The sequence below is a fragment of the Canis lupus genome, chromosome 32, assembly GCF_048164855.1.
Source record: "Canis lupus baileyi chromosome 32, mCanLup2.hap1, whole genome shotgun sequence".
In the NCBI taxonomy this organism is placed as follows: Eukaryota; Metazoa; Chordata; class Mammalia; order Carnivora; family Canidae; genus Canis; species Canis lupus.
Genome location: NC_132869.1, coordinates 27,144,455 through 27,171,424, shown reverse-complemented (window position 1 = coordinate 27,171,424; position 26,970 = coordinate 27,144,455). Strand labels below are relative to the sequence as shown.

Sequence of the window (26,970 nt, the reverse complement as noted above, 5' to 3'; positions counted from 1 at the left end):
GATAAAGTAGAGGGGGCTAAAAATGGAAGGAGTCTGAATAAAGAGCAACTGGTACCAGATCCCAAGGATTTGTTCTAAAGAGTCACGAAGGCTATTTCTGCTTCTCTGACTTTATCACCGGTTCGTTCAACCTGCTTAGCCCCAGATCTAGTGTCCATCAGGCTTGCTGGCATCTTGAATTTTAACTTCAAAACCACATACCCCAAGTAACAGCCCAAGTTCTGGAGTGGGTATTAATCTTAGGTTGGGCAAGTTATTTAAACTTTATGCAAAAATAAATAAATAAATAAATAAATAAACTTTATGCAATGCACCTCAGTTTTATATATATGTAAAATAGGAGCAATATTTGCATAAAGATTTAATGATGTGATTGAGAAAATTTAGGAGAAATGCATATAATGCATATAAAATACTTAGCATCGTATCTGGACATAAAAATAACTGAATACTATTATTTTTCAAAGCTCTCTGATTACTGGTATGATCTATGTTCAAATGTTCTTCACCTGGGACTCAACATAGACTAGGCTGGATGGGAAATAGGAAAGTTATCCACTGAAGGACTACTTAAAGCAAAGGGAAAGGAGAAAATTAACCCATTATTACAACCTATTACAGATAGAACAAACCTATTACAGCCACCAGCAGTATTCATACCGTCATCAGCCTGCATCCATTTTACCTCACCAATCCTAATTCTTAAGAGAGATTGAAAATGAAAGACTTCTAAATGTTATTTGCATCTATCACGTACACAAAACACCAATGTGTAAAGTTATTATTCTCTTCTTATAAGATCTATATTAAAAGAGGGAGGGGACCGAGGAGATGCTAAAATGGAATCTTTGGCTCACCATCTCTTTTTCCACTTTTACAAGGAATAAACACACTTGGAAATCCTCAAAAGTGCCTAGTTTAAAAAAAGGGAAATATGAGAAAATTTATGTGATTGCAATGTTCTTACAAGTGAGGAAGTTTAAAGAAAAAGAAAGTTGGGGCACCTGGGTGGCTCAGTTGGTTAAGTGTCTGCCTTCAGCTCAGGTCATGATCCCAGGATCCTGGGATCGAGCCCCACGTTGGACTCCCTACTTGGTGGGGAGCCTGCTTCTCCCTCTCTCTCTCTGCCGCTTCCCCTGCTTGTGCTTGCTCTCTCTCTGTCAAATAAACAAATAAAATCTTAAAAAAGAAAAGAAAGTAAGAAGCAAGGAGAGGTGTCTGAAAAGGGTATGAGAAAAGTTGTCAAGAAGGGACGGAGAACTAGAGCAAAAGCTCATTGTTGGCAAGAGGCTCATCTTCATGGTGCCTTATTCTATAAGTGATAATGAGAGAAAGGATGTCCATTTGAACTTCTTTGAATTTTCTGGAAATGGCCTTTGCTCATTTTGCTAGTGGATTGCTTATCTCTTCTTTCTAATCTGTAAGGGCTCTTTGTAAATGAAGAAATTAACCAATAGGCACATAATCTGGTAAAGAATTCCCTCAGTCTATAGTGTGCTTTGGTTTAGTTTCCGGTGGAGATTTTTTTGGGTGAAAAAAGGAGTATTTTTGTCCTTTTTAACCTTCAGCCTTTTCATTTTCTTTTAATTTTTATTTTTTAAAGAGAATACACATGTGGGGTGAGGGGTTGTGGTGCAATCTCTTTTCCTCCATAGCCCTTTTGGGTAGGAAATTCTTTTCTCTTCTTTCTTTGCTTAGTAGGGGTTGTGATGCAGAGAAAAGGAGAGACAGAGAATTTTAAGCAGACTCTGTACTCAGCATGGAGCCCAACTCCAGGGTCAATCTCATGACTCCAAGATCATGACCTCAGCTGAAGTCAAGAGTTGGACACTCAACCAACTGAGCCACCCAGGTGCCCTTCGGCTTTTTCATCATTTTTTATAGAATCAAATATGTCAATCCTTACTTTCTAGTTTCTAGGTTTAGAATGTCTGGAGAAATCAGGTTAATATAAAAAGAAAATCTTGCTTCAGAATCCTGGCATTCCTCTGTTGACTTGGAGTAGTAGATGGTCTAAGCAAAGAAAGAAGAGAAAAGAATTTCCTACCCAAAAGGGCTATGGAGGAAAAGAGATGTGCTTCCAACATCTTATTTTTTTTTTTTAATTTATTTATGATAGTCACACACAGAGAGAGAGAGAGAGAGGCAGAGACACAGGCAGAGGGAGAAGCAAGCTCCATGCACTGGGAGCCCGACGTGGGATTCGATCCCGGGTCTCCAGGATCGTGCCCTGGGCCAAAGGCAGGCGCTAAACCGCTGCGCCACCCAGGGTTCCCTGCTTCCAACATCTTAATTGAGAACAGTGCATTCATTCTTTTACCAAAATGCTACATGATTAGAAACATTATCATTGGTTATTACAAAACTTATGTGTCTTCTGTCATAATGTACAGAATAAGTTTATGTACTTTTTTCAGCATTTGAGCCTCACAACCTATAACAGTCTTTCTGTAAGAAAACGAAAGTATGACAAAGCAGGGATTCCTTCTATTATTAAAGTAATATGGGGTACTGGGTAGCTTAGTCTGTTGACTATCTGACTCTTGGTTTTGGCTCAAGTGATAATCCCAGAGTCCTAGTATTGAGCCCTCTGCAGGGCTCCCTGTTCAGCAGAGTCTGCTTGGGATTCTCTCTCCTTCTGCCTTTGCCTCTCCCTCGGCTTGCACACACTTCCTAACACATGCATGCTCTCTCTCAAAATAAATAAAAAATCATTTTTAAAAAGTATTTTATTTTGAGAGAGCACGTGAGCTAGAGCATGAGCAGGGGGAGAGGGGAGGGTCAGAGGGAGAAAGAAGCAGACTCTCTGCTGAGCAGGGAGCCTCATGGGAGGCTCAATCCCAGGACCCAGGGACTATGACCTGAGTTGAAGGCAGATGCTTAACCAACCAAGCCACCCGGGCACCCCAAAATAATACTTTCATAAACATAAAGATATTAAGGCAGAAACTTTTTAGAATATTACATAATGCAATATTTAAGTTATACAAAGTAGAAAAATAATAGTATAATGAATTTCCAAGTACCCATCACTCAGCTTCAACATTTGTAACATAAAGTCAGTATCATCAGAAACCAAATTTTATATTTTATATATCTTTTGACTTGTTGATTTTCACAAACACATTTTTTTTTAAGATTTTATATATTCATCTTAGAGACAGAGAGCATAAGCAGAAGGAAAGGAACAAGCAGACCCCTCAACCAGCACAGAGCCTGACATGGGGCTTGATCCCACAACTTCAAGATCATGACCCAAAAGAAATCAAGAGTCAGATGCCTAAATGACTAAGCCACCCAGGCACACCCAAACACATCTTTTTTAAGACTTTATTTTTAAGTAATCTCTATATCGTATGGGGGGCTTGAACTCACAACCCAAGGTGAAGAGTCATATTACCTACCGACTGAGCCAACCAGGCACCCCTAAACATATCTAAATAAATGGGTCACAGCCTTCAAATATACTTATAAATGGCATTGTTTTTGATAGATAAAATAAAAGATTAAAGAAAAACTATACAAAAAAACTACATGTGTAGTTTAAAGTCAAGAAGCAAAGTGAAAATGTATTCCAAAGCATAAATGTAGGCGAATTTACCTGGTGTCAGTTAAACAGAATTAGAAATTTGAACTTGAATTAAATTTAATGTATAATTTCCTTCTTCCTTGATTTGTTGGATTATCACAGCTCAATTATTTCAGAGATTATGAATGATCATCTACTCTTCATCAGTCCTAAAGCAACACTTGTAATTAAAACTCCAATATTCCCAGCACAGTACTCACTCTGTTTGGTAATTTTAACTGTCATCTCTCATCCAGAACCACAGCACTTACTTTCTTTGAATCACTCAAATCTTCCCAACATGTTTAGTTTATTGATTTTTCTCATTATTTCACCTCCCGCAAAAAAAATAATCAACTTTAATTTTCAATTCTAATTCCATTGACTCTCCACAAATAAGCTCTTGAAAAGCCCAACCCTTAATACAACTCTAATTAGCCATTCTTCCTGCTCCTATTTCTAGGTTTTAGAGAAGTACTGGGAGAAAAAACAAAAGCAAAGCAAAACTGATATACTAAAAGTTTTTAAAGAGTACCCCCAACATAGCCATTGCTACTTCCTACTTTCCATTTATGCCTCAAATTCCTAGATATAACCTCTGTAAGATTAGAATTTCTTTAAAATATAATGTATCTTTCTCACAAAATCCTCCCCTCCATACTTTATAACTTCTCCTTGCTAATTACTGACAAGTTCCATGGTAATTCCTGACGAGGTCAATTGTTATTCTGCCAAAATGGGAGAATGAGGCCTCAATTTCCATCCGCCTCTCTCTTTTCAGATTTGAGAGAGAGAGAGAGAGAGAGAGAGAGAGCACCGTGCAAGCTGGGCAAGAGGCAAAGGGAGAGGGAGAGAGAATCCATAAGCAGACTCCCTGCTGAGCTTGGCCACAGGTCCTGGATCCCAGTACCCTGAGATCATGACCTGAGCCAAAACCAAGAATCAGCTGCTCAAATGACTGAGCTACCCAAGTGCCCCCTGCCTCTCTATCTTAACAGGACTCTGTCTCTGTATCTTCCTTGTCCCATCCCATTATTTCAGAAAATGAGATTGTTGTTCCTTTCCTCTGAAGAGAACTTTACCACTTATTCTGAGGAGTCATATATTGTCCTGATTTTTCAGCAACCTTGCCCTCATACCTGCCACTTTCGGGCAAAATCTTTCCTACTCCAATACCTCCTTGATGCTATTGAATTTAACAATGATAACTGACCGCTCTATTATAGTCTCTCTCTCCAAGACTATGATCATGACATTGTCCTATTTCCAGTTCTCAATCAAATCTCAAATTATACCTATAGTAGTCTCTTTTACACTCTCTCATCCTTAATGCTTAGCATGCCCTTTTCCCCACCAAGTTTAATCTTTGTTCCTGTTTTCTCTGTCTCTGGAGAATGGAGTGGAAGAGGGCATGGGGAATTACAAGGAATGTGGAATTACAGGGAGGAATTAAGCCAGTGATTTGTAGTTCCACACATATATTTGGGATGGAAAAAAGTTGAGAACTATTATTCACCACTCCCTATGGAATCTTCATTCATTCTCATACTTAACGGCAAGTAACCTACCATACTTATATCTATGCAATAACTCCTCTATTCAGTTTTTCTCTATACTTTGACCTCTTCTTTCCTGAGACCCACTCCATGCTTCTAGTGACATGATGAATATTTACATAATCATGTCCACTTATCAGACATTTCTAATCTGACACAACCAAACTTTGACATCTCCCACCTAAAACATTTTCTCTAGCTTTTGAATGACCCAATCAATCTCTATTACCCAGATTAGAAAAGGTGGGGTTGTCTTCTTCATTACCTATGTCCAGTTAGTAATCAGTTCATCATTTAGGCTGCAACGTTATCTTCATCAAAGAGAAAGGGAAGAAAATTCCCCAATCAAAAGGGCTATCCTCATTGATTCTTCCTGCTACACTCACTACAATCCTACCTTAGTCTAATCTCAAACAAGACCACTTTCATCATGTTATTTCTTCTGTCCAGTAATTTATTTATAATAGTTCCCTATTATCAGCTAAATATAAAGTATAAATACACTAGTGATGGATCTTCTGAAATCTAACAGCTACTTACTGTTTACTATTCACTATTTTTCTTTACTGTATTTACTATTTTTCTTTACCGTAGCATTTCTCAAATCTTTTAGTGTCAGGACTTTTTACAGTCCTAAAAATTACAGTCCTCTAAAGAGCTTTTGTCTACCTACGTCATGTCCACCCATATTTACCATACTAGAAATGAAAATTGAGAAAAATTTTAAGCACAAGAATACATGAGCACACATTCCATTAACTGTCAGAGCAATGATGTCATCACACATCACCTAGCCTGGAAAACCCCACTGACACTTGTGAGAGAATGAGAATGAAAAGACAAAGAACATGTTAGTATTATTATGAAAATAGTCTGACCTGTAGCATCCCTAGCTCATTTAGAGAACACCAGTTTATCAGATCTTGCATCACTTTATCTGCCTCCCTATTGATGATAACTGATGAGTAACGTTTGTGTGTAGCCATAGCGGAGGCAGAAAGAAGGCCAAAAGCCACAGATTTATAAAATATCCTCCAAATTAATTAGCCCGCCTGCTCTTTAACAGTCTAACTCAACCTATCAATTTTATGTTCTGCTATTGCCATTTCCTTCCTCTCTTCCTCTGCACTCCTGACCAAGGTTAGAATCAGGAAAAAGAACCCATCTTTTTCTGCTTCACCATATTTGAAGACTATTCCCTCTGCCTGGAAGGCCTTCTCTCACTCATCCTTCAGACCCAGTTCATAGGTTACTTCTTCTATAAAGCTTTCCCTCGACACATCCCATCCCTAGTTACCTTTTTCTCTATAATTCCAAAGCACATTTAAAACTTATCACATTGCATTGTAATTATTTATATGTCTGTCTCCCCACTAATAGTGAGTTACATGAAAGCAGACTTGCCTCTTGTTTTTGTATTTCTAGTACCTCACCCATAGTGGGAACTCAAACGTTTGATCGTTCCATCAAAGCCATGTCTTTGAAAGAGACAATTCAAGGATCGTCTATCCTAAAATTCCAGACCAGAGGAAGGAGCTCCTCTGAACTTCTGCAGTACTGTATGGAAACTAAGAGAAGAGAAAAGCCTAAAGGAAACTGTTATTCCTTCCTACAAAAAAACTGGGGATTTTGGCCCATATATCAAGTCTAACTCCCGACTCTGACACTAAAGAGCCTCCATCAAGTGGTTCTTCAGCTTTTCAATCTTATTTTTTATTATTCCAATAAACACACACACTATCCATTCTACTTTCATCGCTTTTGTTTATATCCTTCCCTCTCCCAGAATTCCATTTCCCTCTTATTTTAAATTCTATTTTTCCTTAAAAGCTTGGTTTAAGACCACAAATTCCGTGAAGCTCTCTGGGACTATGCCAAAAACAAAGAAAAACTTCCCCTTTTGGAATATCTAATACATTTCCATCTGTTTTCTATAACCTAAAATTTCATATTTATATGTATTTATAATGTTTTGTCTTGCATTCTCCTTTAATAATTTCAAATAAGTCAATGATGCAATCCCAAATAGCTCAACAGCTCTTCAAAAGCAGGCACAGTCTTCATTAAACACTTGAGTGCCTTTATATACCAGATACTGCTACAGTTTCTAATCTCTCTCTCTCTCTCTCTTTTTTTTTTTTTTTTTTGGCATCAGCCCTTGCTAGCTAGTAACGGGAAAATGAAGGCACGTAATAAGTACTATTCCCTTTACTTGATTTTCTTCCTAACTGGTCAGAATAATGCAGGTTATTTTTTTTCTAGGAAATACTTTATCAATAGATACAGTTATCAATTTGAAAATAAAAAGTGTGCTATAAAATGCTTCCCAGCACCCTAAAACTGCAAGCTTAAAACACTTCAATCATACAGAACTCACTGGGTCCTCGATACACTTACGTTTTGAGGAGCCCTTCCTTTTTTGTTCCTTTACCTTGAATCTTTTATTTTAGTCATTACAGTTTTAGTTCCCTTAATGTATTCTGAAGTGAAGTTACTAGTAATAATGCCAAACTATTTCAGCAGAGCCGAAAAACAAGGCAAGCAAAAATCAAGCATAAAATGAAAACGTAGTATTGAAAACCAAGGAGTTATGGTAATTGGGCTCAGACCAATGCTTTCCCTTAAATGGAATTTGTCAAAGGGGCCACATCTTCCCTATCACCATTTCCTTAAGTATCTACACTCAAATGGTGCAAGTATTCTTGGAAAATGGACCAAACGTAACCATCAGAACTTGCTCCCCAATATCACAGATTGATGGTAATTTCTGAAGATCATTTCCCCCGATTCTTCACTCTTTTTGTGTATGTGACAAGGTCGGTAAGAAGGAATCATAGAAAAATATAGTAAAAAAAAAAAAAAAAATCCTAGGGTCTAGGATGCTCGGAGTCCTAGTTGCTTTTAAGTACATCAGCCTGAACTCTTATTTACACACTAGAGAGACCTGGGGTTGGTGGCAATTCTTTACCAAATACAAGAATATTCTTTGGACAAAGGAGTCCCATCATGAATTTCGTGTGAGAAGAGGACTGATGAAAGAGGCAAGAAAAGAGGAAGCTGTCAGCTGACAGGCTGCAGCGACTTCACCCCGTTTCCCCCCCCTCCCCTCCCCTCCCCTCCCAAAAAGCTGTAGGAAATAGAAAGCCGCAGAATGTACCTTCCAGGCCAGAAGCAAAACATTGAGGATGGCCAGCAAAGGGCAGGGTCCATTCTCATTCTGAGTGATGATGGGTGTGTTCTCTTCCTTCCACTGGATCCACTTGATGTGATAGACAGACTGTCCCGGGAAGCGCTCCTTGGAGGCCGCCAGTACCTGCGCTTCCTCCCCCTCCTCCTCCTCCTCTTCGCGGCACAGAGGCACAGCCCCGGGCAACACCGCCGCGCCCGCGCCCGCGCCCCCCTCCTCCCCCTCCCCCTCCCCCTCCTCCTCCTCCCCGGGGACCCTGTTCTCAGCTCCCTCCTCGCTGTTAAACTCAGAGCTACTGGGGAAAGAATGCAGGTTAGAGAACGACTCCAGGGAGTCCAGGCTCGGCGATTCCCCGGGAGGGCTCGGGTCGCTGCAGCTGCTGCTGAGGCCGCCCGCGCCGCTGGGCTCCTCGGCCCCGGCGGCCGCCAACTCCGCCCGGCAGGTGCCGGCGGGCCCGGGGCTGGGGCCGGCGTCCCCGGCAGGACCGGATCCCTGGTCCGCTCCGGCCTCGGCTGTCTCCGAGGCGGTCACCTTGTGCTGCCCTCTCGGAGGCGTCGTCTGGGCAGCGGGACTCTCCGGATCGCCCTCCTTTAAGTCCAAGCCCGGGCAGGAGCTGCAGGGTCCGGGGACCCGAGGAGAGCCGGCGGGAGAAACCGAGTCCAGGAGGCTCCTCCCGGCGGCCGCCGCCCCCTGCCCATTCCCGCCGCTGCTCTCCGCCGCCCATACTCCAGGACCATCCCCGGCGGCGAGCCTGGTCTCCGGACGCCCTTCCTGCGGAGAACCTGTCCCTGGCGCTGGCGCGGCGGCCACCCCGTGTTCTAGCGGCTGCAGGCTCCCGGGGCCGCTCTCCATACCCAGCCGCCAGCCCCTCGCTCTAAAGAGACCGCGGCGGGTTCTCCTCAGCCAGCGCCTCGGACGCCATGACAGCGGCACTGGCAGCAACAGCGCCCTTGCGCGGCCTCGGCCAGGCACGTCACGGGGGGGCGGGGGGCAGCGGGAGCGCGCGTGCGCGCCGCCGCGGCTCGGGGCGTGCCTGCGCGCCGCGGCCCCGCCCCTCCTGCGCACCCGCGAGCCGGGGTGGGGGGCGGGGGGCGGGGGGCGGGGCGGGGCCCGGGGGGCGTGGCCAGAGGCTAAACAGCCTCTCGCTTTGTGGCCGGAAGTTGAACTCCCGGGCAGCGCGACCGCACGCGGCTTCTTTAAAGGCCGGGCGGGCGCGGGCGGCGTCTAGTTGGGTCGTGACCCTCGCGACCTGGGTTGCGTGTGGCCGGGTCAAGGGCTCCAGCGTGGGGAGTCGGCGGTGATGTTTGTGTTATTTGGAAAAGCGCTCGTCCCCGAAGGGCTCTCGGGAGATTTGTTTCCTCTGCTTGTCGCATGGAGAATTGAAGGGATTTCTCACGCGATGCGGATGTTTAAGGGCTGGAGTCTGTCTGTCCGAGGTGTTTGGAGGACTACACCGCACAAATCCCAGTCTCCCCGGGGTTTTGGCTAAGAAACGGGGCTCCCCACCAGCTACTGCTGAAAAACGTCCGCCCTACTTGAGGCGTCAGTGCGGTTGTGGATATTGGCCTGCACGGCCAAAAAAGAGTGGGTGACTTGGGCCAGTAATAATAAATTAGATTGTGCCTGAATTAGCCAAGTCTTTGCGGTTTTGTTAACTTGGCCTCACTTTGGATGGAGTGAGAAGTGCCTATTCCTGAAAGGGTTCTCTAATTAGAGTTGATTCATCTTAAAGCCACGCAATTTTCAGAGAGGACGGAGTAGCCTGGAAGTTTTGTTGGTGACAAAATGGGATTTGGAGCCTACTCTGACCTGTTCTGGACAAGGGGTTCCCCTCCCCCGTCCCCCCCCCCTTTTTTTTAAGACTTTCAACATTTTATTAGGCTCAAGGGATACAATAGACAAGATAGGTCTTCCTTCGTAGTTAGGGATATCAATACCTGACACCTAATGAAATAGTATCTTACCTCTTTCGGTTAGAGAAGGTAGACAAAAATACAAACTTGTTCCATTCATTCATTTAGCACAGTTCAGGACCAAGTGCATTGCTGGATACTGTGGCCCTGGGGATGCCACAGAGAAAAAGAGAAAGGGCTTATGTCTTCCTTGGGTTTACTGTCTAGTAATTTTCCGTTGTATTGCTATATTTTTGACACTTGCTTGGGAAGTATGGTTTCCTGAGAATGCAGAAGATGGAGCTTCTTCCACCTTTTTGCATTAACACATTTTTGTGATATTTATCCAACTCTTGGAAAAGAGGAAAGTTTAAAAAGATAATAGCATCTTCAGAATCTTGAATTTAGAAGTTTTGTGTGTTTTTGGTCTCCATGTCAATTTGTAAGCAATAAATACTATGGTTCAAATCAGAATTTTGCCCTGAGAAAAGATTGCAAATGTTAACAGATTTAAGATATATGCTCCTGGAGGTGCCTGGCTGGCTCAGTTGGTAGAGCATGTGACTCTTATTAATCTTGGGGTTGTGAGTTCCAGCTGCTTTGGGTGTAGAGTTCATAAAATATACTCTGCTGGATTAAGCATTTCTTTAAGGCCATTAAGTGCAAATGAGCATACTAGAGATTTCAGGAAATTCAGAATTTAACATAATGCCTTGATTATAGATTTATAAAAGTATATTATAGAGGTACCTAGCTGGCTCAGTCAGTAAAGCATGCAACTCTTAATCTCAGGGTGGTGAGTTTAAGCCCCACATTGGGCATGGAGCCTACTTAAAAAAATAGTATTAAATAAGGGAAGTTATATCAAGAAATTGAATGACGCTCATTTACAGGCCAGAAACCACAGAGCCTAAAAGTACAGAACACATGTCTCAAATAATAGTGTTTCACTAATTTTTTTTTTTAATCCTGCTTGGCTAGGCCTGTACTCACAGTGGTAGTTTTCATTGGTATATGTTTCAAACGCTCACATGCATAATTTAATAATTTATTTATAACAGAAAGAAGCAGAACCAAATTTTCTTTTTATAATGTTGTCAGCAATTACATAAGGCAAAATGAACAGTGGTGAAAATGTATGTATATAATTAAGTTTGTGAAAACATACATATTATTTTTCTTTTTTTTTTTTTTTACGTATTATTTTTCTAAGGTGGAGAGTGGCATCTAGGGAGAAATATCAGAAGACAATACGCTGAAAAATGTCTCATTCTTTCTTGCTTATATGTATCTTTACTTAAATGTGAGATAAAATATGCCATTTAAAAATATAATAGTTACTTTCCAACCTTTTAAAATTATTTTTTGGTTACAGATGTAATAGTCTTAAAGTCAAATACTTTATATAAAAACAAAGCAGTTCTTTGCTCCATTCCTCTACACTGTTGAGTCCTGTTCTTTACAAGCAATCCCATTCATCACCTAGATATTCCTTAGCTCCTTATTCCTGAAGTTTTGATTAGCATGATTACACTCAGATTTCTTAATTTAAAAATTGTAGGTTTTGTTTGATTTATTCTTGTAGGAGGTAAGGATTTAGTTCTTTTCTCTCATACCATTCTTCCTCCTCTTGTTCCAGCCTCCCAATTACTTTGAAAGTTTTGATTAAATAAGGTACTCAGAGTTTAAAACATTAGAGTTATGCATTCTTAAAAAGATTTTATGTATTTATTCATGAGAGACACACAGAGAGAGGCCAAGGGAGAAGCAGGCTTCCTGCTAGGAGCCTGATACAGAACTTGATCCTAGGACCCCAGGATCACAACCTGAGCCAAAGGCAGACCCTCGACCACTGAGCCACCCAGGCACCCCGAGTTATATGAGTATTATTTACCATCACTATGATTGTGATTATATTACTTTTCTTCTTAAACTTTTGTTTTTCCTCAAATTAACAGTTACCTCATCATTTTGTTTGCTTGCTTAACTCATCACCTACCATTAACTCAGCCATCGACCTGCCAGCACAGTCAAACATATCAGATTACCTCTCAGATACAGTTTAATTTTGGGTATATCCCTCCTGAAACACAGAAACTTCTGTTCCTGTGATCTAAACTTTTTGTTTAAAGAGCTGCTGTAAAAAAAAAAAAAAAAAAAAAAGAGCTGCTGTAAAGCTGTCATCCTGGGACTTCCCTTTACTATTGTCTTAGGAGTTCCTTCCTCCTCATTTCCACTTTGGTTCTTTTTTGGATCTCCTGTCTTCTTCTTTCTTTGATTGGTGGAACATATTCTTATTTAGCTTCCTGAGAAAAAGTGTATCGAAAGCACATTTTTTGTAGCTTGTGTATGTCTGAAAAAAGACTTAAAGTCTACATTTATAGTTTAGCTAGACATAAAATTCAATGTTGGAAATACTTTTTCTTCATTTTGAAGTCATTGATCATTGTCTTTTAGCTTCCAGATGATAGTAGTCTGATACTCCAGAATTGTTGTATGTAACCTATGTCTTCTCTCTGAAGTTTGTCTCTTTCTTGGTGTTCTGACATTTCAGTACTTGCTATACTTTTGGGGGGGCCTTGTTTTATTCGTTGGGCTGCATCCTTGGTGATCACATTCAATGTAGAAACATATGTTCTTCACTTCTGGAAAATTTTTTCATTTCTTTGATAATTATTATTTATTCTTTAATTTTATTTATCTTCTTGTTCTACTTTCTAAGAGATTTTCTCAACTTTGTCTTTCAATTCTTTTTTTAATTCTTTTTTAAAATTCTTTTTAATGCATTGTTTACTGCATATATTTAATTTTCAAGAATTCTTTCTAGTTCCTTTTTATTGTTTAAAGGCACTTGGCCTTTCATCTCTTAGAATATTGATCACAGTTTTTGATGTATCCTTTATATTCTTCAAAGGTGTTTGAACAATATGCTATAAAAAGCATACTTAGTAGGGAGTTATTCATAGTGCCAGAGAGTAAGATATAGGGAATACAAGTGTGAAACACTGAATTTTTTTCCTTGGAAGGGCAAAATCTGTTTTGGGAAATAAGATATATTTACATGAAATATTGAGAACATAAGTCAATTAATAATTAATACCAAGTGGTGGGGCACCTGGGTGGCTCAGTCAGTTAAGCATCTAACTCTTGATCTCAGCTCAGGTTTTGATCTCAGATCTTTGAGTTCAAGCTCCACACTAGGCATGAAGCCTATTTAAAAAAAAAAAAAAAAAAGGTACTGAGTGGTACAAGCAATAATAAAAATTCAGATGGGGTGGGATGCCTGGGTGGCTCAGTGGTTAAGCATCCTCCTTTGGCTCAGGGTGTCCTCCTTTGGCTCCTGGAGTCCTGAGATCGAGTCCCACATTGGGCTCCCTGCATGGAGCCTGCTTCTCCCTCTGCCTATGTCTCTGCCTGTGTCTCTCATGAATAAATAAATACAATCTTTAAAAAAAATTCAGATGGGGAAATCTGTTAGCAGAGATAATTGAGGAATTAAGCTACATTATCCTAATTAAAATCACAGACTGTTAATTTAGGCTTAAGAAATCTAAAAAATGCATCTCTAACTCAAAATTATCATTCTTTTAAAGTTCTTTGTTTTTTTAAGTTGGATCTTGACAGGAAAAGATTATGACAGAAAAGTTGGTACTGTCTTTGACTTTTACCCTAATTTATTTACTATTATCTGTGAAGTCTTACTGATGTTATTATACATGCCTTTTCTATTTCACTCATTTATAGCCTCCTCCCTTGCTGAGTCTTTATCATCTTACTACTAGTGTATGTTAGCATTCTAATCTTTCCCCAGCCTATGGTTTTTTCTTCTAAATCCTCATCTCCCATAGAAATAACTCAATAAACAATCTCTACAATTTTTAAACGAAGAAATCAGAGTGTTATCATGTTACTCAGAAATGTGGAGGTAAGGGGGATCCCTGGGTTTATCGGTTTAGCGCCTGCTTCGGCCCAGGGCATGATCCTGGAGTCCGGGCTCCCTGCGTGGAGAAGCGTGGAGCCTGCTTCTCCCTCTGCCTGTGTCTCTGCCTCTCTCTCTCTGTCTCTCATGAATAAATAAATAAAATCTTAAAAAAAAAAAAAAGAAAAAGAAATGTGGAGGTAAGGAACTAAAGAAGATCTAGGAGTTGAATGGGACTGCCTCTAAAGAATAGCACTCAAAAGTGTGGACGGATAGGGCAGAGAACTGCTTTGTTTTTATATAAAGCATTTGACTTTTGAAACTATTACACCTTGCTTTTATTTTGTTGATGGTTCTACTAAAAACTATTTGAAGATTATTATTAGCTGAACTAAAATTGGGTCAGAGCAGATTGCACAGAGATGGGCCATATACACCTTTACTCCTTTCTTCTTAGCTTTCTACTCAAGATATGATGGTAAAATAGTGAGTTAAAATCAAGTGTTTCCATGTAACTCAAATTGTGCTGGCTCTGGCCCTCAACTGCTTATGCAGAAATTCCAGCCTCCTGCAAAGTACATCCCCTATTTAATTATTTCTGAGAGCCCCCATGAGGAGTCCCACACCTGTTCAGAAACAGATCCAATCCTATGATATTGTCCCAGGTGCTGCTTCTACTCCATGCTGCTTCACCAGATGCTAGTCTGTCCTGCTGATATTAAAGATGCATGATGGTGAATGGAAGAAAATGACCTTCTTTTCCCTTTATTATAGCTCTAAGATGCTAAATATTGGTGAAACAGGTTTTTAAAATTTTATTTACATAGTTTGAGACCTAAATTTAAGAAGGGGACCTAAATTTGCATTCAGATAGGCTATATCAGGAATGAATTCAAGGAATATATTCATTCACCTTCAACTCATAATCCTTATTCCACTGCTCTTATGCCAATGGTTAAAGTTTTGTTATTGGATCAAGTACATTATGCCTTAGGACACCTCTCCTCAAACATACTCCTACCAGTGTAGGAGTGCTAGATTTCTCTCAACTTTAGTACGATTATTCTCAAAGTGTGGTTTTTGGATTCATAGTATTAACATAAGTTGGGACTTGTTAAAAATGAAAATTCTCTAGTACCAACACCTGATCTACAGAAAGAGGAACTCTGTACGGAGCCCAGAGGGCTGTGTTTTAATAAGATCTTTGGGTGATTCTGATTCACAATAAAGTTTGAGAATTACTATTCTAGCATTAGGGGAAGCCTCTCTTCTCCACCCCAATGGCACATAAATAAAACTTAACAAAAGTCTTCTAAATTCACCTTCTAGGGACACTTGGGTGGCTCAGTGGTTAAGCATCTGCCTTCTGCTCAGGGCGTGATCCTGGAGTCCTGGGATCGATTCCCACATTGGGCTCCCTCCGATGAGCCTGTTTCTCCCTCTACCTGTGTCTCTGCCTCTCTGTGTCTCTCATGAATAAATAGATAAAATCTTTAAAAAGAAATAAAAAAAATAAATTCATCTTCTATAGCCAACTTTGTTTATTACATACCCTGAACTCTAGCAAAGGTTATTTTGGCAATTTTTTTCTATATATTCTCCCTTGAGGGGGGTGTATATGTTTGTATACATATGTGGTGTGTGTGTGTGTGTGTGTCTATACCTTCAAAGTCATGTTGAAAACCATATTTTTTTTTGAAAACCATATTTTATTATCTTAATTTCAAAATGCTTATTTGTTCTTGCTTTTCCTGCATTTTCCCACCTTAATATCAGTCTCTGTCACCCAGGCTTAAAACATTTAAGTACTTTCATTTAGTTTCCTCATGGTCAACAAGTCCTATTTTTTAAAATATTTTATTTATTTATTCATGAGAGACAGAGAGGCAGAAACATAGGCAGAGTAAGAAGCAGACTCCATGCAGGGAGCCTGATGCGGGACTCGATCCTGGGACTCCAGGATCATGCCCTGAGCTGAAGGCAACTGCTCAACCACTGAGCCACTCAGGCGTCCCTATTTTTTAATTTAAAATGTTTAATGTAAGTAAATATTTAACTGTACTTTTGTAATGCAAAACCAAAAGATATTCATTTTAGAAAAATTATCTACAAGCAAAAAAGGAAAAACATACTCTTCATCATGCTATGTGGAATGAAGTATTAGAGATAACACTAGAGATACTTCACTCATTGTATGTCCTCAAACCTTTTGAGGCATCAAAACACATGTATATTTTTGTAAACAAAAATTGGACCATTCTGAACGCATTTTTTTTCAGTTATCAATATATCATGAACATCTTGGGATGAGGCTGGCTCAGTTTGTACAACATGTGACTCAATCTCAGGCTGTGAGTTCAAGCCCCACGTTGGATGTGAACTTAGTTAAAAAAAAAAAACCTCAAAAAATCTATATATATTGTGAACATCTTTAAGCATTAATATACATTCACCTACATTTCTAATGAATTAATATTCTATTATATGGCTGAATCAATCTCTGCTTTTTGGACATTTAGATTGTTTAATATTATGAATGTCACTAAAATCAATGTCCTTGTAACTGAATCTATTCCTTTAATAGATTTCCAAATGTTTAAGTCAAATCAGGATTTGATTCTTCCTTCAATATTTTATCCAAGCTTTGCTTTCCATTCTCTCTGGTGCTGTCCTAGGTCAGTGAGTGTGTGGGAGTAAACCTGCTAACTGATTTCCCTATAGTTTATTTTTCTTGGAGTACATCATGTATATTGCCACATTAGACAGTGCTTTCATTATTTCCATCCACTACTGAAAAGCTTTAAAGGCACCTCGTCAACCACTAAATATCCTAAATTGGTCTAGCATTCAAAGCTTTTCTTAATCTATCCTCATTCTATATAACAACCTTATCAACTATTAAAATGTAATAATAACCCTTTCTATAAGATTTGGTTTGCTCACTCACTGAACTAATTATACTTATGCAAATTGTTGTCTCATTTTGTTTCCCTAATTCAAAATGTCCTCTCCCTTTTTCTCTTAATTCCAGTTTAGCTTTCAAAGTCTACTCAGATTATGTCCAACTTCCCACTTCAAATTCCCCCTTTTTTACTACACCATTTAAAATACAATTATTGAAAAAAATACAATTATTGAATTTCCTCAGGACTAAGTTTCACTTTCTTAATATTTAAAAATTTCCAGATTCAGAATTAAACATTAAAAAAAATATTTTGTTTATTTGAGAAAAAGAGAGAGAGAGCACGAGCAGGGGTGAGAGGCAGAGGGAGAGGGAGATGAAGAAGCAAAGTCCCCACTAAGCATGAAGCCCAATATGGGGCTTGATCCTAGGACTCTGAGGTCATGACATGTGCCGAAGTCAGACACTTAGCTGAATGAGCCATCCAAGCACCCCAGGAATTAAACATTCTGTGAACATTTAATGCTCTTTTCTTCAAAAGCTATTATTAAATCAATGGCGTACCTTATAGTTGAGGGTATCTGAGAATCAATATTATTTTTATATGTTGACATTGACTTTCCAAGAGAACTTGGTCTTTTATCTTCATTCTATCCTTCAAGTTTATTTAGATCAGTAATTGTCAAACTGCCGTGTGATTACACTCACATGAGAAGACTGTTAAAACGCATGTTTCTGGGGCACCTGGGTGGCTTAGTTGATTAAGTGTCCAGCTCTTGATTTTGGCTCAGGTCATGATCTCAGGATCATGAGACCAGACCTGTGGGGGCTCAGGACTCAGCAGGGAGGAGTCTTCTTGGGATTCTTACTCTCCATCGGCCTGCCCCTTCAAATAAATAAATAAATAAATAAATAAATAAATAAATAAATAAATAAATAAATAAATCAAAAAAAAAAAAAAAAAAAAAGCATGCTTCTGAACTCCAAGCCCAGGAATTCAGACTCAACAGAATTGGAGAAAAGTCCGGGAATTTGCAATTTTGACAGGCATCCTAAGTGACTCTGATACAGGTATTCCTCAGGCCATATATGGAGAAACACTCACCTAGAACAATAATCAGATAATAACCACTTGCATTGTTGAGAAGTATAGTTAGTAATTGTTAATATGCATATAGTAAGAATTATGACTCATTTGGCTTCTAATGACAATAATGAACCCCTGTAATTATTTATTGAATATCTATAACATGGTACTTTGGGGAACAGAAGGGACTATTAAACATGGTCACACGGAAGCAGCCTCGCATAGTAGGAATTGTGATGAATGGAGACCATGAGACCTAGGACCAACATCTGGTCCTGCATTGACTAATTTTACAAGTTTGGCTAAATTAATTTACTTCTCTTAACATGAGCTTTCACCTTTTGTAAAAGATGAAAAAGACAGAGAGAAATATTAGTGTGAATGTTTTTGCTATGTGTCTTTGTGAATAAAATGGAAACACACAGCAAAGCTCTTCAAATATATTATTGTTGTCACTATCCTCAGATTGGTTACAATCTGGTTAGGAAGACAAGACAGGGATCCCTGGGTGGCGCAGTGGTTTGGCGCCTGCCTCTGGCCCAGGGTGCGATCCTGGAGACCCGAGATCGAGTCCCACATCAGGCTCCCGGTGCATGGAGCCTGCTTCTCCCTCTGCCTGTGTCTCTGCCTCTCTCTCTCTCTCTCTCTGTGACTATCATAAATAAATAAAAAAAAAATTTTTAAAAAAAAGGAAGACAAGACATAAGCATCTACAAGTAAAATAAAAATATGACACTCGAGGCAGTACTGGAGACCTACTATGAAATGCTTCCCAGAAAGATGAGAATTAAATAACCAAATCAATATAAAATGAATCAGATTCACTATTTGTTATAATTCCCTTAGAAGACAGGATTCTTTCCAGGTCCAAAAGAAGCAAAAGTAAGATTTAGCAATCAAATCAAAACTTGAATAAATGTAAAAAAGTTGTGGCCTAATCAATTATATTATCCTTGAAAAAAAATAATAACAAAAAGGGAGATGGTGGTCTACATGGGGTCTAGAGAATATTCCAAAATATAAGGGTTTGTCATAGTGTGTTTCAATAACCATTTAGGGTGGAGCTCACCTGAACAGCTGGATGGCCTGACACCTATCTGGTCCCTTGACCTATTCTAATGTGGCACAGTAAGTTGCATAGTTGGATAAACAAGCCAGTAAAATCATTTAATTAATTTCTTCTGCAGTGATGCTTTGCTTAATAAGCTGCTTTCAATTATGATTTAGCCAACCACGTGTTGAAAGATAAAAAAGAGAATGCAGTGGCTTGTTAACATGAATATCTAACTTGTAGAATAATAAGGTCATGTTTTGATCAAGACATGTCCCTTGAGAGTTGAGTTCCTATAAATTAGTCCTTGTTGGCTGATCATCTCAAGTTGCATGATGAAAAATCAAGCTTCTGATGGGGCTCCTAGGTGGCTCAGTGCGATAAATGCCTGCCTTTGGCTCAGGTCATGATCCTAGAGTCCTACATAGGGCTCCCTGCTCTGTGGGGGGCCTGCATCTTCCTTTCTCTCTGCCTGCAGCTCCCCCTGCTTGTGGTCACACACCCTCTCTCTCTGTCTCTCAGACAAATAAGTAAAATCTTAAAAAAAAAAAAACAAAATCAGGTTTCCGGATCTTCCAAACCAAACAGTAGATTCTGGACCATGCAGTGATAATACAAATGGATTCACCCAGTAATTTAAAAAACCAAACTATAAGATTTAGAGTCAAGCAGACTTAGGTTAGAAGCCTAGACCTCTCTTTCCTCATTTGTAAAATGGAATATGTCTACTCCATAACACTGTTGTGAAGAATAAATGGAATCATGCATGTAAAGTGCTTATTATGGTGCTTTGCACTATGTCAGGAATATTGTCTTAATAGTCTGGAAACCCCCAAATCAGGAGCAGAACAAATATTTGTTGAATGGATGATAACTAATTACCACTGTAACCCTGTAAGTTTTTTTGGAGGGGGTGCTCTCTGCTTTGCTTCAAAACCTCTTTCTCTCTGTGCTCTGTAATATCAGAATAATAATATGAGAATTTCCATAAAGTACAGAGGATTTTTTTTTTTAAAGATTTTATTTATTTATTCATGATAGTCACAGAGAGAGAGAGGCAGAGACACAGGCAGAGGGAGAAGCAGGCTCCATGCAACGGGAGCCCGACGTGGGATTCGATCCCGGGTCTCCAGGATCACGCCCCGGGCCAAAGGCAGGCGCCAAACCGCTGCGCCACCCAGGGATCCCAGTACAGAGGATTAATTGCAGATGAGTGATATAAAAGTTAGGTGTTTTGTGCTAAACTGTGATTGAGATTTGTGGGGCTCCTGGGGTCTAGGAAAACACTTCAGGACTATTTGGAAGTTGATCTAGTTCTGAACACAGAGGTCACAAGCAAAAATTCTGACAGGAATAACACCAGCTGGGGTGACATTAGACCAGCCCATCCAAGGAGGGCAGCCTCTACTCAGTTTCAGCCAATTGAGGTTTTGTTAAAAAAAAGTCTGCTTAACCTCTCAGTTTTCACAGCCAATCTGGTATCTAGGTTTTAATTCAAAAGCTCCTGATTGTTAAATATTAACAGATAATTAAGAAAAAAAAATTAACAAGTCAAACCAAACCTGTCTGTGAGTCCAATTTGGTTTATGAACTACCAGGTCGTGACCAGAACTTTAAAGGCTGTGTAATACTTGTTAAAAGACAAACTGAAGCATATTCAAAAATTTTAAAGACTATTTGAGCAAAAATTAATTCTAATCAGGCAACAAATAATAATAAGCTAGCAGATAGAAAAGCTTGAAAGAACTCCACAAAATGAAAGACTTTTAGAGGCAGATGAGGGTGGAAAGAAGGAAATTATACTAGGGAAAAGGTGGGTTGGTTATTGCAAAGTTAACTCCTTTAGGAGATGGCAGAAGCCTATCTGGCATATTACCTAACTGTGCTGAACAGCCATTTCCTGATTGACTGGGTTAAGATTCCATTTCTGAGAGAGTGGGAATTGCAATTCAGTCTCAGTTTGGTGATGTGAGGCATAGCATAAATGACTCCATTTGGGCCTGTTTTGTTTTTTAACATATTGTATAAGAGGAGAAGAGGTATAAAGAGAAGAAAAAACAGAAGAGAGAAAGTTTATGATGCTTTGGGGTTCTGAAGTATTGACCAGTCTGACTGGATAGAGTAGGAGTTTCATTTAAAAGGCAAGAGAGAGGGATCCCTTGGTGGCGCAGCGGTTTAGTGCCTGCCTTTGGCCCAGGGTGTGATCCTGGAGACCTGGGATCGAGTCCCACGTGGGCTCCCGGTGCATGGAGCCTGCTTCTCCCTCTGCCTATGACTCTGCCTCTCTCTCTCTCTCTGTGACTATCATAAATAAATAAAAAAATAAAAAAAAAAATAAAAGGCAAGAGAGAAAAGATTGGACAAGTGAGTTTGTTTTTGTGGAGCACCCTGAATGTTAGATTAAGGTATTAGGTTTTTTTTTTTTTTTTTTCAGATTTTATTTATTTATGAGAGACATCGAGAGAGAGAGAGGCAGAGACACAGGCAGAGGGAGAAGCAGGCTCCATGTAGGGAGCCCAATGTGGGACTCGATCCCGGGTCTCCAGGATCACACCCTGAGCTGAAGGTGGGCGCTAAACTGCTGAGCCACCCAGGCTGCCCAAGAAGTTATCAGGGGTTTAGGCAGGGAGGGGCCACTCCTAGTTTTTTAATAAATTAGTGAAATGGACCTTATTCTAGCACTAACATTCAATAAATATTTATTGGATATATTTTTGCTAAACTCTCTGAGGCCCTGTTTTTAAAATCCCTTTAACATGTGATTCACTCCCATCTTTAAGAATTAGGAAAGGTATCAGGGGCACCTTGGTGGCTCAGTTGGTTAAGCTTCTGCCTTTGGCTCAGGTCATGATCTCGGGGTCCTGAGATCTGGTCATGATCTTGGAGTTCTGGGATCTAGCCCTGCTTTGGGCTCTCTGCTCAGTGGGGAGTCTGCTTCTCCTTCTCCCTCTGCTTCTCCCCACTGCTCATGTATTCTCTCTCTCTCAAAAAAATAAAGAAAATCTTAAAAAAAAAAGAATTAGGGAAGATATTAAATAAACAAATACAATACAGTTTAATAAAGCTTTACTTATTCTAGAGAGAGAGGGTGAGAGCAGAGTGCCAGGGGAGGGGCACAGGGAGAGGGAAAGGGACAGAAACAGGCTCCCCATGAAGAAGTAGCCCAACCAGGGCCCCATCCCAGGACTCTGAGATCATGACCCAAGCCAAAACCGCAAGTCCAATGCTCCACCAACTGAACCACCCAGATGCCCCTATAGTACAGTTGAATAAAGCTACATTAAAAGTATACAAATGGTAGATATTAAGTTTAGTCTAGAGATTAAGTTAGTGGAGATTTCACAGAAAGATGGCCTGAGCCATATTTTTAATAATATCTGTTTCTTTACATTTGAAAGGAAATTGACATTTATTACATGCCTTCTAAATGCCTTAAGTTTTTTTTTTTTTTTTTTTTAAATTTTTATTTATTTATGATAGTCACACACAGAGAGAGAGAGAGAGGCAGAGACATAGGCAGAGGGAGAAGCAGGCTCCATGCACCGGGAGCCCGACGTGGGATTTGATCCCGGGTCTCCAGGATCGCGCCCTGGGCCAAAGGCAGGCGCCAAACCACTGCGCCACCCAGGGATCCCAATGCCTTAAGTTTTAAATATTATTTTTCACTGTTCTCTTTCCCCAAAAGCTGATTTTCTAAGTCCTTTTCTTTTCTGATCCCTTGGACAGAAAGCAAAATCCTAGCAAAAGTGTCTTAAAATGAATTATTGAAAGGATCTTTTGAGCCTGGTTTTATAGAATATATAGGATAAGTGGGAAAGGCATTCCCCATAGAGGGAATAAAATGTGCAAAGGTATCAAAGAGGGAAGTGATATGTGTGTTTGAGAAGGCAACTGCAGTTGAACATCAGCATATTGTAGTGATTAAAGCACATGCTTTGGAGGAAAATTTAACTTTGGATGTTGGCTCCGCCTCATACCTGCTTTGTGACTTTGGGCAACTTGTTTAAGTTCTTTTTCATAGTTTTTTTTTTTTTTTTAAACACAAACTCTACACCTAACACAGGGCTTGACTTTACAACCCTAAGATCGAGAATTGCATGCTCTACAAACTGAGCCAGCCAGGTGTCTCACTTTTTTTTTTTCCTAGATGGTAACTTATTTAAGTTCTTTAAGCTTTCATTTCCTTACTAACTGCCAGCTGTTACTGTTATTCTGGTTTTTGTCCTTGACGCTTTTAGAAGATAAAGTAAGAAAAGAGAGCCATGAAAGACAAATCTGGCAAGGAAAGTAACAACCAGATCATAAGGGCATTGTATTTTATCCTAGGAATAAAAGGATATATATTTTTTAAAAAGACCACTCTGGCAGCAGTTGGGGCAAAAGGTCAAGGAGTGGGTAATGTAAGACAGAGAGACCAGATCTTGGGCTTTGGCCATAGAGATGGGCCGGGGTGATTCATAGGATGGAGATTAAAGATGACTTGACCTACTGGAATGGAAGAGGAGTTAGATAATTGCTTGCATGGGGTTGTCACTAACCAAGATAGCACGTTTAGGAAGGAAAAGTGGTTTGAGTAGGTTGATGTAGGGATTTGTTCGGTTTTGGACATGTATTTGGTGTACCGTAAGGAGTTGGTTAGTAAACGTTAGATATGCAATCATCACAACACCTAAAATTTTATAATTACATGTACCATGTAATATTCTCAGTGCTTTACAAGCACTTTACTTAACTCCCCTAGCAGCTCTCTGGAAGGTAGAATTACTTACTATTCTCCCCACTGTAAGAATTACCAAACTGTGGCACAGGTGCCTTAACTTATTCAAGGTTATAGCTGGTACATGGTGCCACTAGGATATAGTTCTGGGACTTGGGACACAAGTATAGGAAAAGTGTTGACTGTGTGGTAGGTATTGGGTTATAATTCAGAATAAGAGAGACCCAGGCTTTGTTTCAATGGAGTTTACATCCTAGTGAGTCATAGACACTTGAGAGTAGTAAAAACTAATCATGCAAGCGAAGAATGAGAAGACAAGAAGTAAAGACCTGAGGAACACCAATATTTAAAGGATAAAGAGAAGAAAAAGCCCTGGGGAAGAGATGCAGAAGGAAGCATAGTTAAAAGTAGGGAGGAGGAAAAAAAAAAAAAAAAAAGTAAGGAGGAGGACATGACCTGAGCATGCTGGGTTGGAGGGAAACTGGAGCAGAAAGGGTCTGCACTGGTGGCTGTGACTGTATTAGGAATTTAGGAAGCACTGCCAACATGTTTGGCTTTAAGAAGCCACTAATAAACTCCTGGATGTTAACCTTCATGAGAACCAGAATTCTATACAGTGACAGAAAGTGGCCCCAGAAGTGAGTCTGAGCAACTCCAAATCACTATTAGAGCCACAGCACCTACTGGTTTTGAGCAAATAGCTGCAGATGAAATGAGAGAGAAATTGGGGTCATACTGCAAACTCAGCAAAGACCGGGACAAGATATATTTAGACATTTCAGTGGAAAGTCTGGCTCAGGTTCATTGTCTAGGATCAGCTGATAACTTATCAACTTAAGGAGTTTAAAGATTACCAGTTCAAAGAAACAAAGGAAGAAGATCTAAAGGATTTTGAAGAATTGGATGGAAAGCTTCCACGGTCAGACCCTTTAAAAGTATAGAAAATTAACACCAAAAAGTATAGAAAAAAGAAAACGCAAAAAGATAAATCAGAATTCAAGTAAAGAGAAGATTAATAATGGATAAGGAGACAAAACAGATGAGAGATATGATAAAAAAAGATTCACTAACAATACCTTAGATTTTCATATCTTAGGTTATTATGAAAATCCAATCATCAAAGAAGAAATCTGAACATTAGTAGGTGATGATTTAGCATCTTGCAAAGACAAGGAGGATGAAAGCTCAAAAGAAGAAACTCATCCTGAAGTGCTGAAGTTTAGAGTCACATGCAACAGGACAGGAGAGAAACTGCTTTTCCTCAAATAAGGCTGCAAGAGATTTTGGGGGTGCTGTTCAAGATTACTTTAAGTGGAAGGCTGACATGACCAACTTTGATGTGGAGGTTCTTTTGAACACCCATGATAAATTGTTGTGGGCATTGCATTGATAGAAGAGAATCTCCACTGAAGAAATATTACATATTTTGAACCTACAACTCTTAGACCTACCTTTGCTAATGGGATGCTCAGGCTCTGTGCTCCTCAACCCATTAATATAATAGTTGATCTGACGTGTGGAACAGAACAATACCAATAGAGGGGGCCACTGAATGGTCTAACTGTTGGCACATTGCTGGTAATAATAATCTGTTGGCTGTGAATAGAGCAGCAGATAATATCTCATCTTTATTGACCAAAAGCCAAAGTAAAGAAGGCAAAGTATCCTGGGGTTTGCCCATAGATGCTGTTCAGTGGGATATCTGAATCTGCCATTGAGAACTGTCTCTGTTGACATTATTGTAACAAATATGCCATTTGGAAGAAGGATGGGCCCCAAAAAGAGAAACTGAAAACTTTATCCAGCTTGCCTAAGGGAGATGAATGGTGTCTGTAGACCACGGACAGGTTGCTGCATTGCTTACTCAGGACAAGAAATGCTTTGCCAAGGCATTACCTGGAATAGGACATGTTTGGTGGAAGGTACATACTGTCTGGGTGAACACAGGGTGTCTTTATTTTTTATTTATTATTATTTTTTAATGTTCTTTTTTTGTATAATTTTTTATTGGAGTTCGATTTGCCAACATATAGCGTAACATAGGGTGTCTTTATTACAACAATTTATCTTCTGAAATGTACACCTCAAGCTTCTATTCTTCCTTCAGAACAAGATGGGGAAAGAACTCCTTAGTGATGCAAAGAATAAAGATGGTTTTTTTTTTTTTTTTTAAGAATAAAGATGGTTAATGATATTTGTGCCTCCTAACACTGAGAATGTCAGCATGATGAACTTGGTTTGAGAGAAAAATAGTGTTAATAAAATTGCAGCTTGCAATTTTAAAAAAAAAAAAAGGAAAATCAGGAAAATGGGCAAGGTCTTGGAAAATACTGGAGGAGAGAATTTTGAGGAATGTTAATCGACCAAGAGGTCTAGTTAGTTAAGGATTCTGAGTGCATAGCGGCATTGATAACTAACAGATCTTTGATGGCGCTGACAAAAGTAGCTTCTTAGGAATGATAGGGGTGGAAGTAAATTGCAGTGCATTGAGTGAGCACTGCAATGCTCTCTAGTGAGAGATTGGAGTGAGATGGTTTAGAAGTCCTGCAGCAGTGTAAGCAAGAGAAATTGTGTAATTGGAGCGACATTAGTGGGAAGGAAACAATTAAAGGCGCAAAAAAGACATTTTCAGGGAAAGAATTAACAGATGGTGGCTGGTTTTGAACAGACAAGGGAAGAAGAGTCTACAGCGATTCCACTGTCCGTGTCAGGTTTTTGGAAGAGCGATGGTGCCATTATCAGATATAGGAATTTAAACATACTGAGTTTGTCATGACAGTGAGACACCCAGAAGGCCGTTTATTAGGAGTTGGAAATTTAAAATATAAGTGTTAAAATGTTTACCAGGATTGGTTTATGTTGTGGAACAAATATTTTCATGTAATATTACTTGTGTAATATTCTGTATATAAGTATATACTTACTTGTTAAATTTCTCATTATTGCAGCATGAGAATAACTTTTCTTATACTGGTGGTATCAAAGCTGTGTATTCTTGCCAAGGAAATAATGCTATTTTTAAAGAAGATTTTATTTATTTATCAGAGAGAGAAAGAGTGAGAGCACAAGCAGGGGGAATGGCAGAGGGAGA

At 39.6% G+C, this 26,970-nt stretch overlaps 1 protein-coding gene and 1 pseudogene across 4 annotated transcripts in view; one reads left to right on the top strand and one right to left on the bottom strand.

Annotated features, from left to right (window-relative positions):
* MINDY2 (MINDY lysine 48 deubiquitinase 2) overlaps positions 1-9,286 on the bottom strand; it is a 73,971-nt gene extending 64,685 nt beyond the window's left edge. For 2 of the 4 annotated variants that reach the window (XM_072808892.1, XM_072808894.1), the window contains exon 1: positions 8,282-9,282. In XM_072808892.1, coding sequence (XP_072664993.1) covers positions 8,282-9,163 — 882 coding nt within the window. In that variant the 5' untranslated portion in view covers positions 9,164-9,282. Of the gene's footprint in view, positions 1-8,281 lie in introns of all 4 variants that reach the window. The other 2 variants (XM_072808896.1, XM_072808893.1) reach the window with 2 other exon arrangements.
* Positions 9,287-9,710: 424 nt separating this feature from the next.
* LOC140622598 (tRNA (guanine(6)-N(2))-methyltransferase THUMP3 pseudogene) lies at positions 9,711-26,012 on the top strand (annotated as a pseudogene).
* The last annotated feature ends 958 nt before the right edge of the window (positions 26,013-26,970 follow it).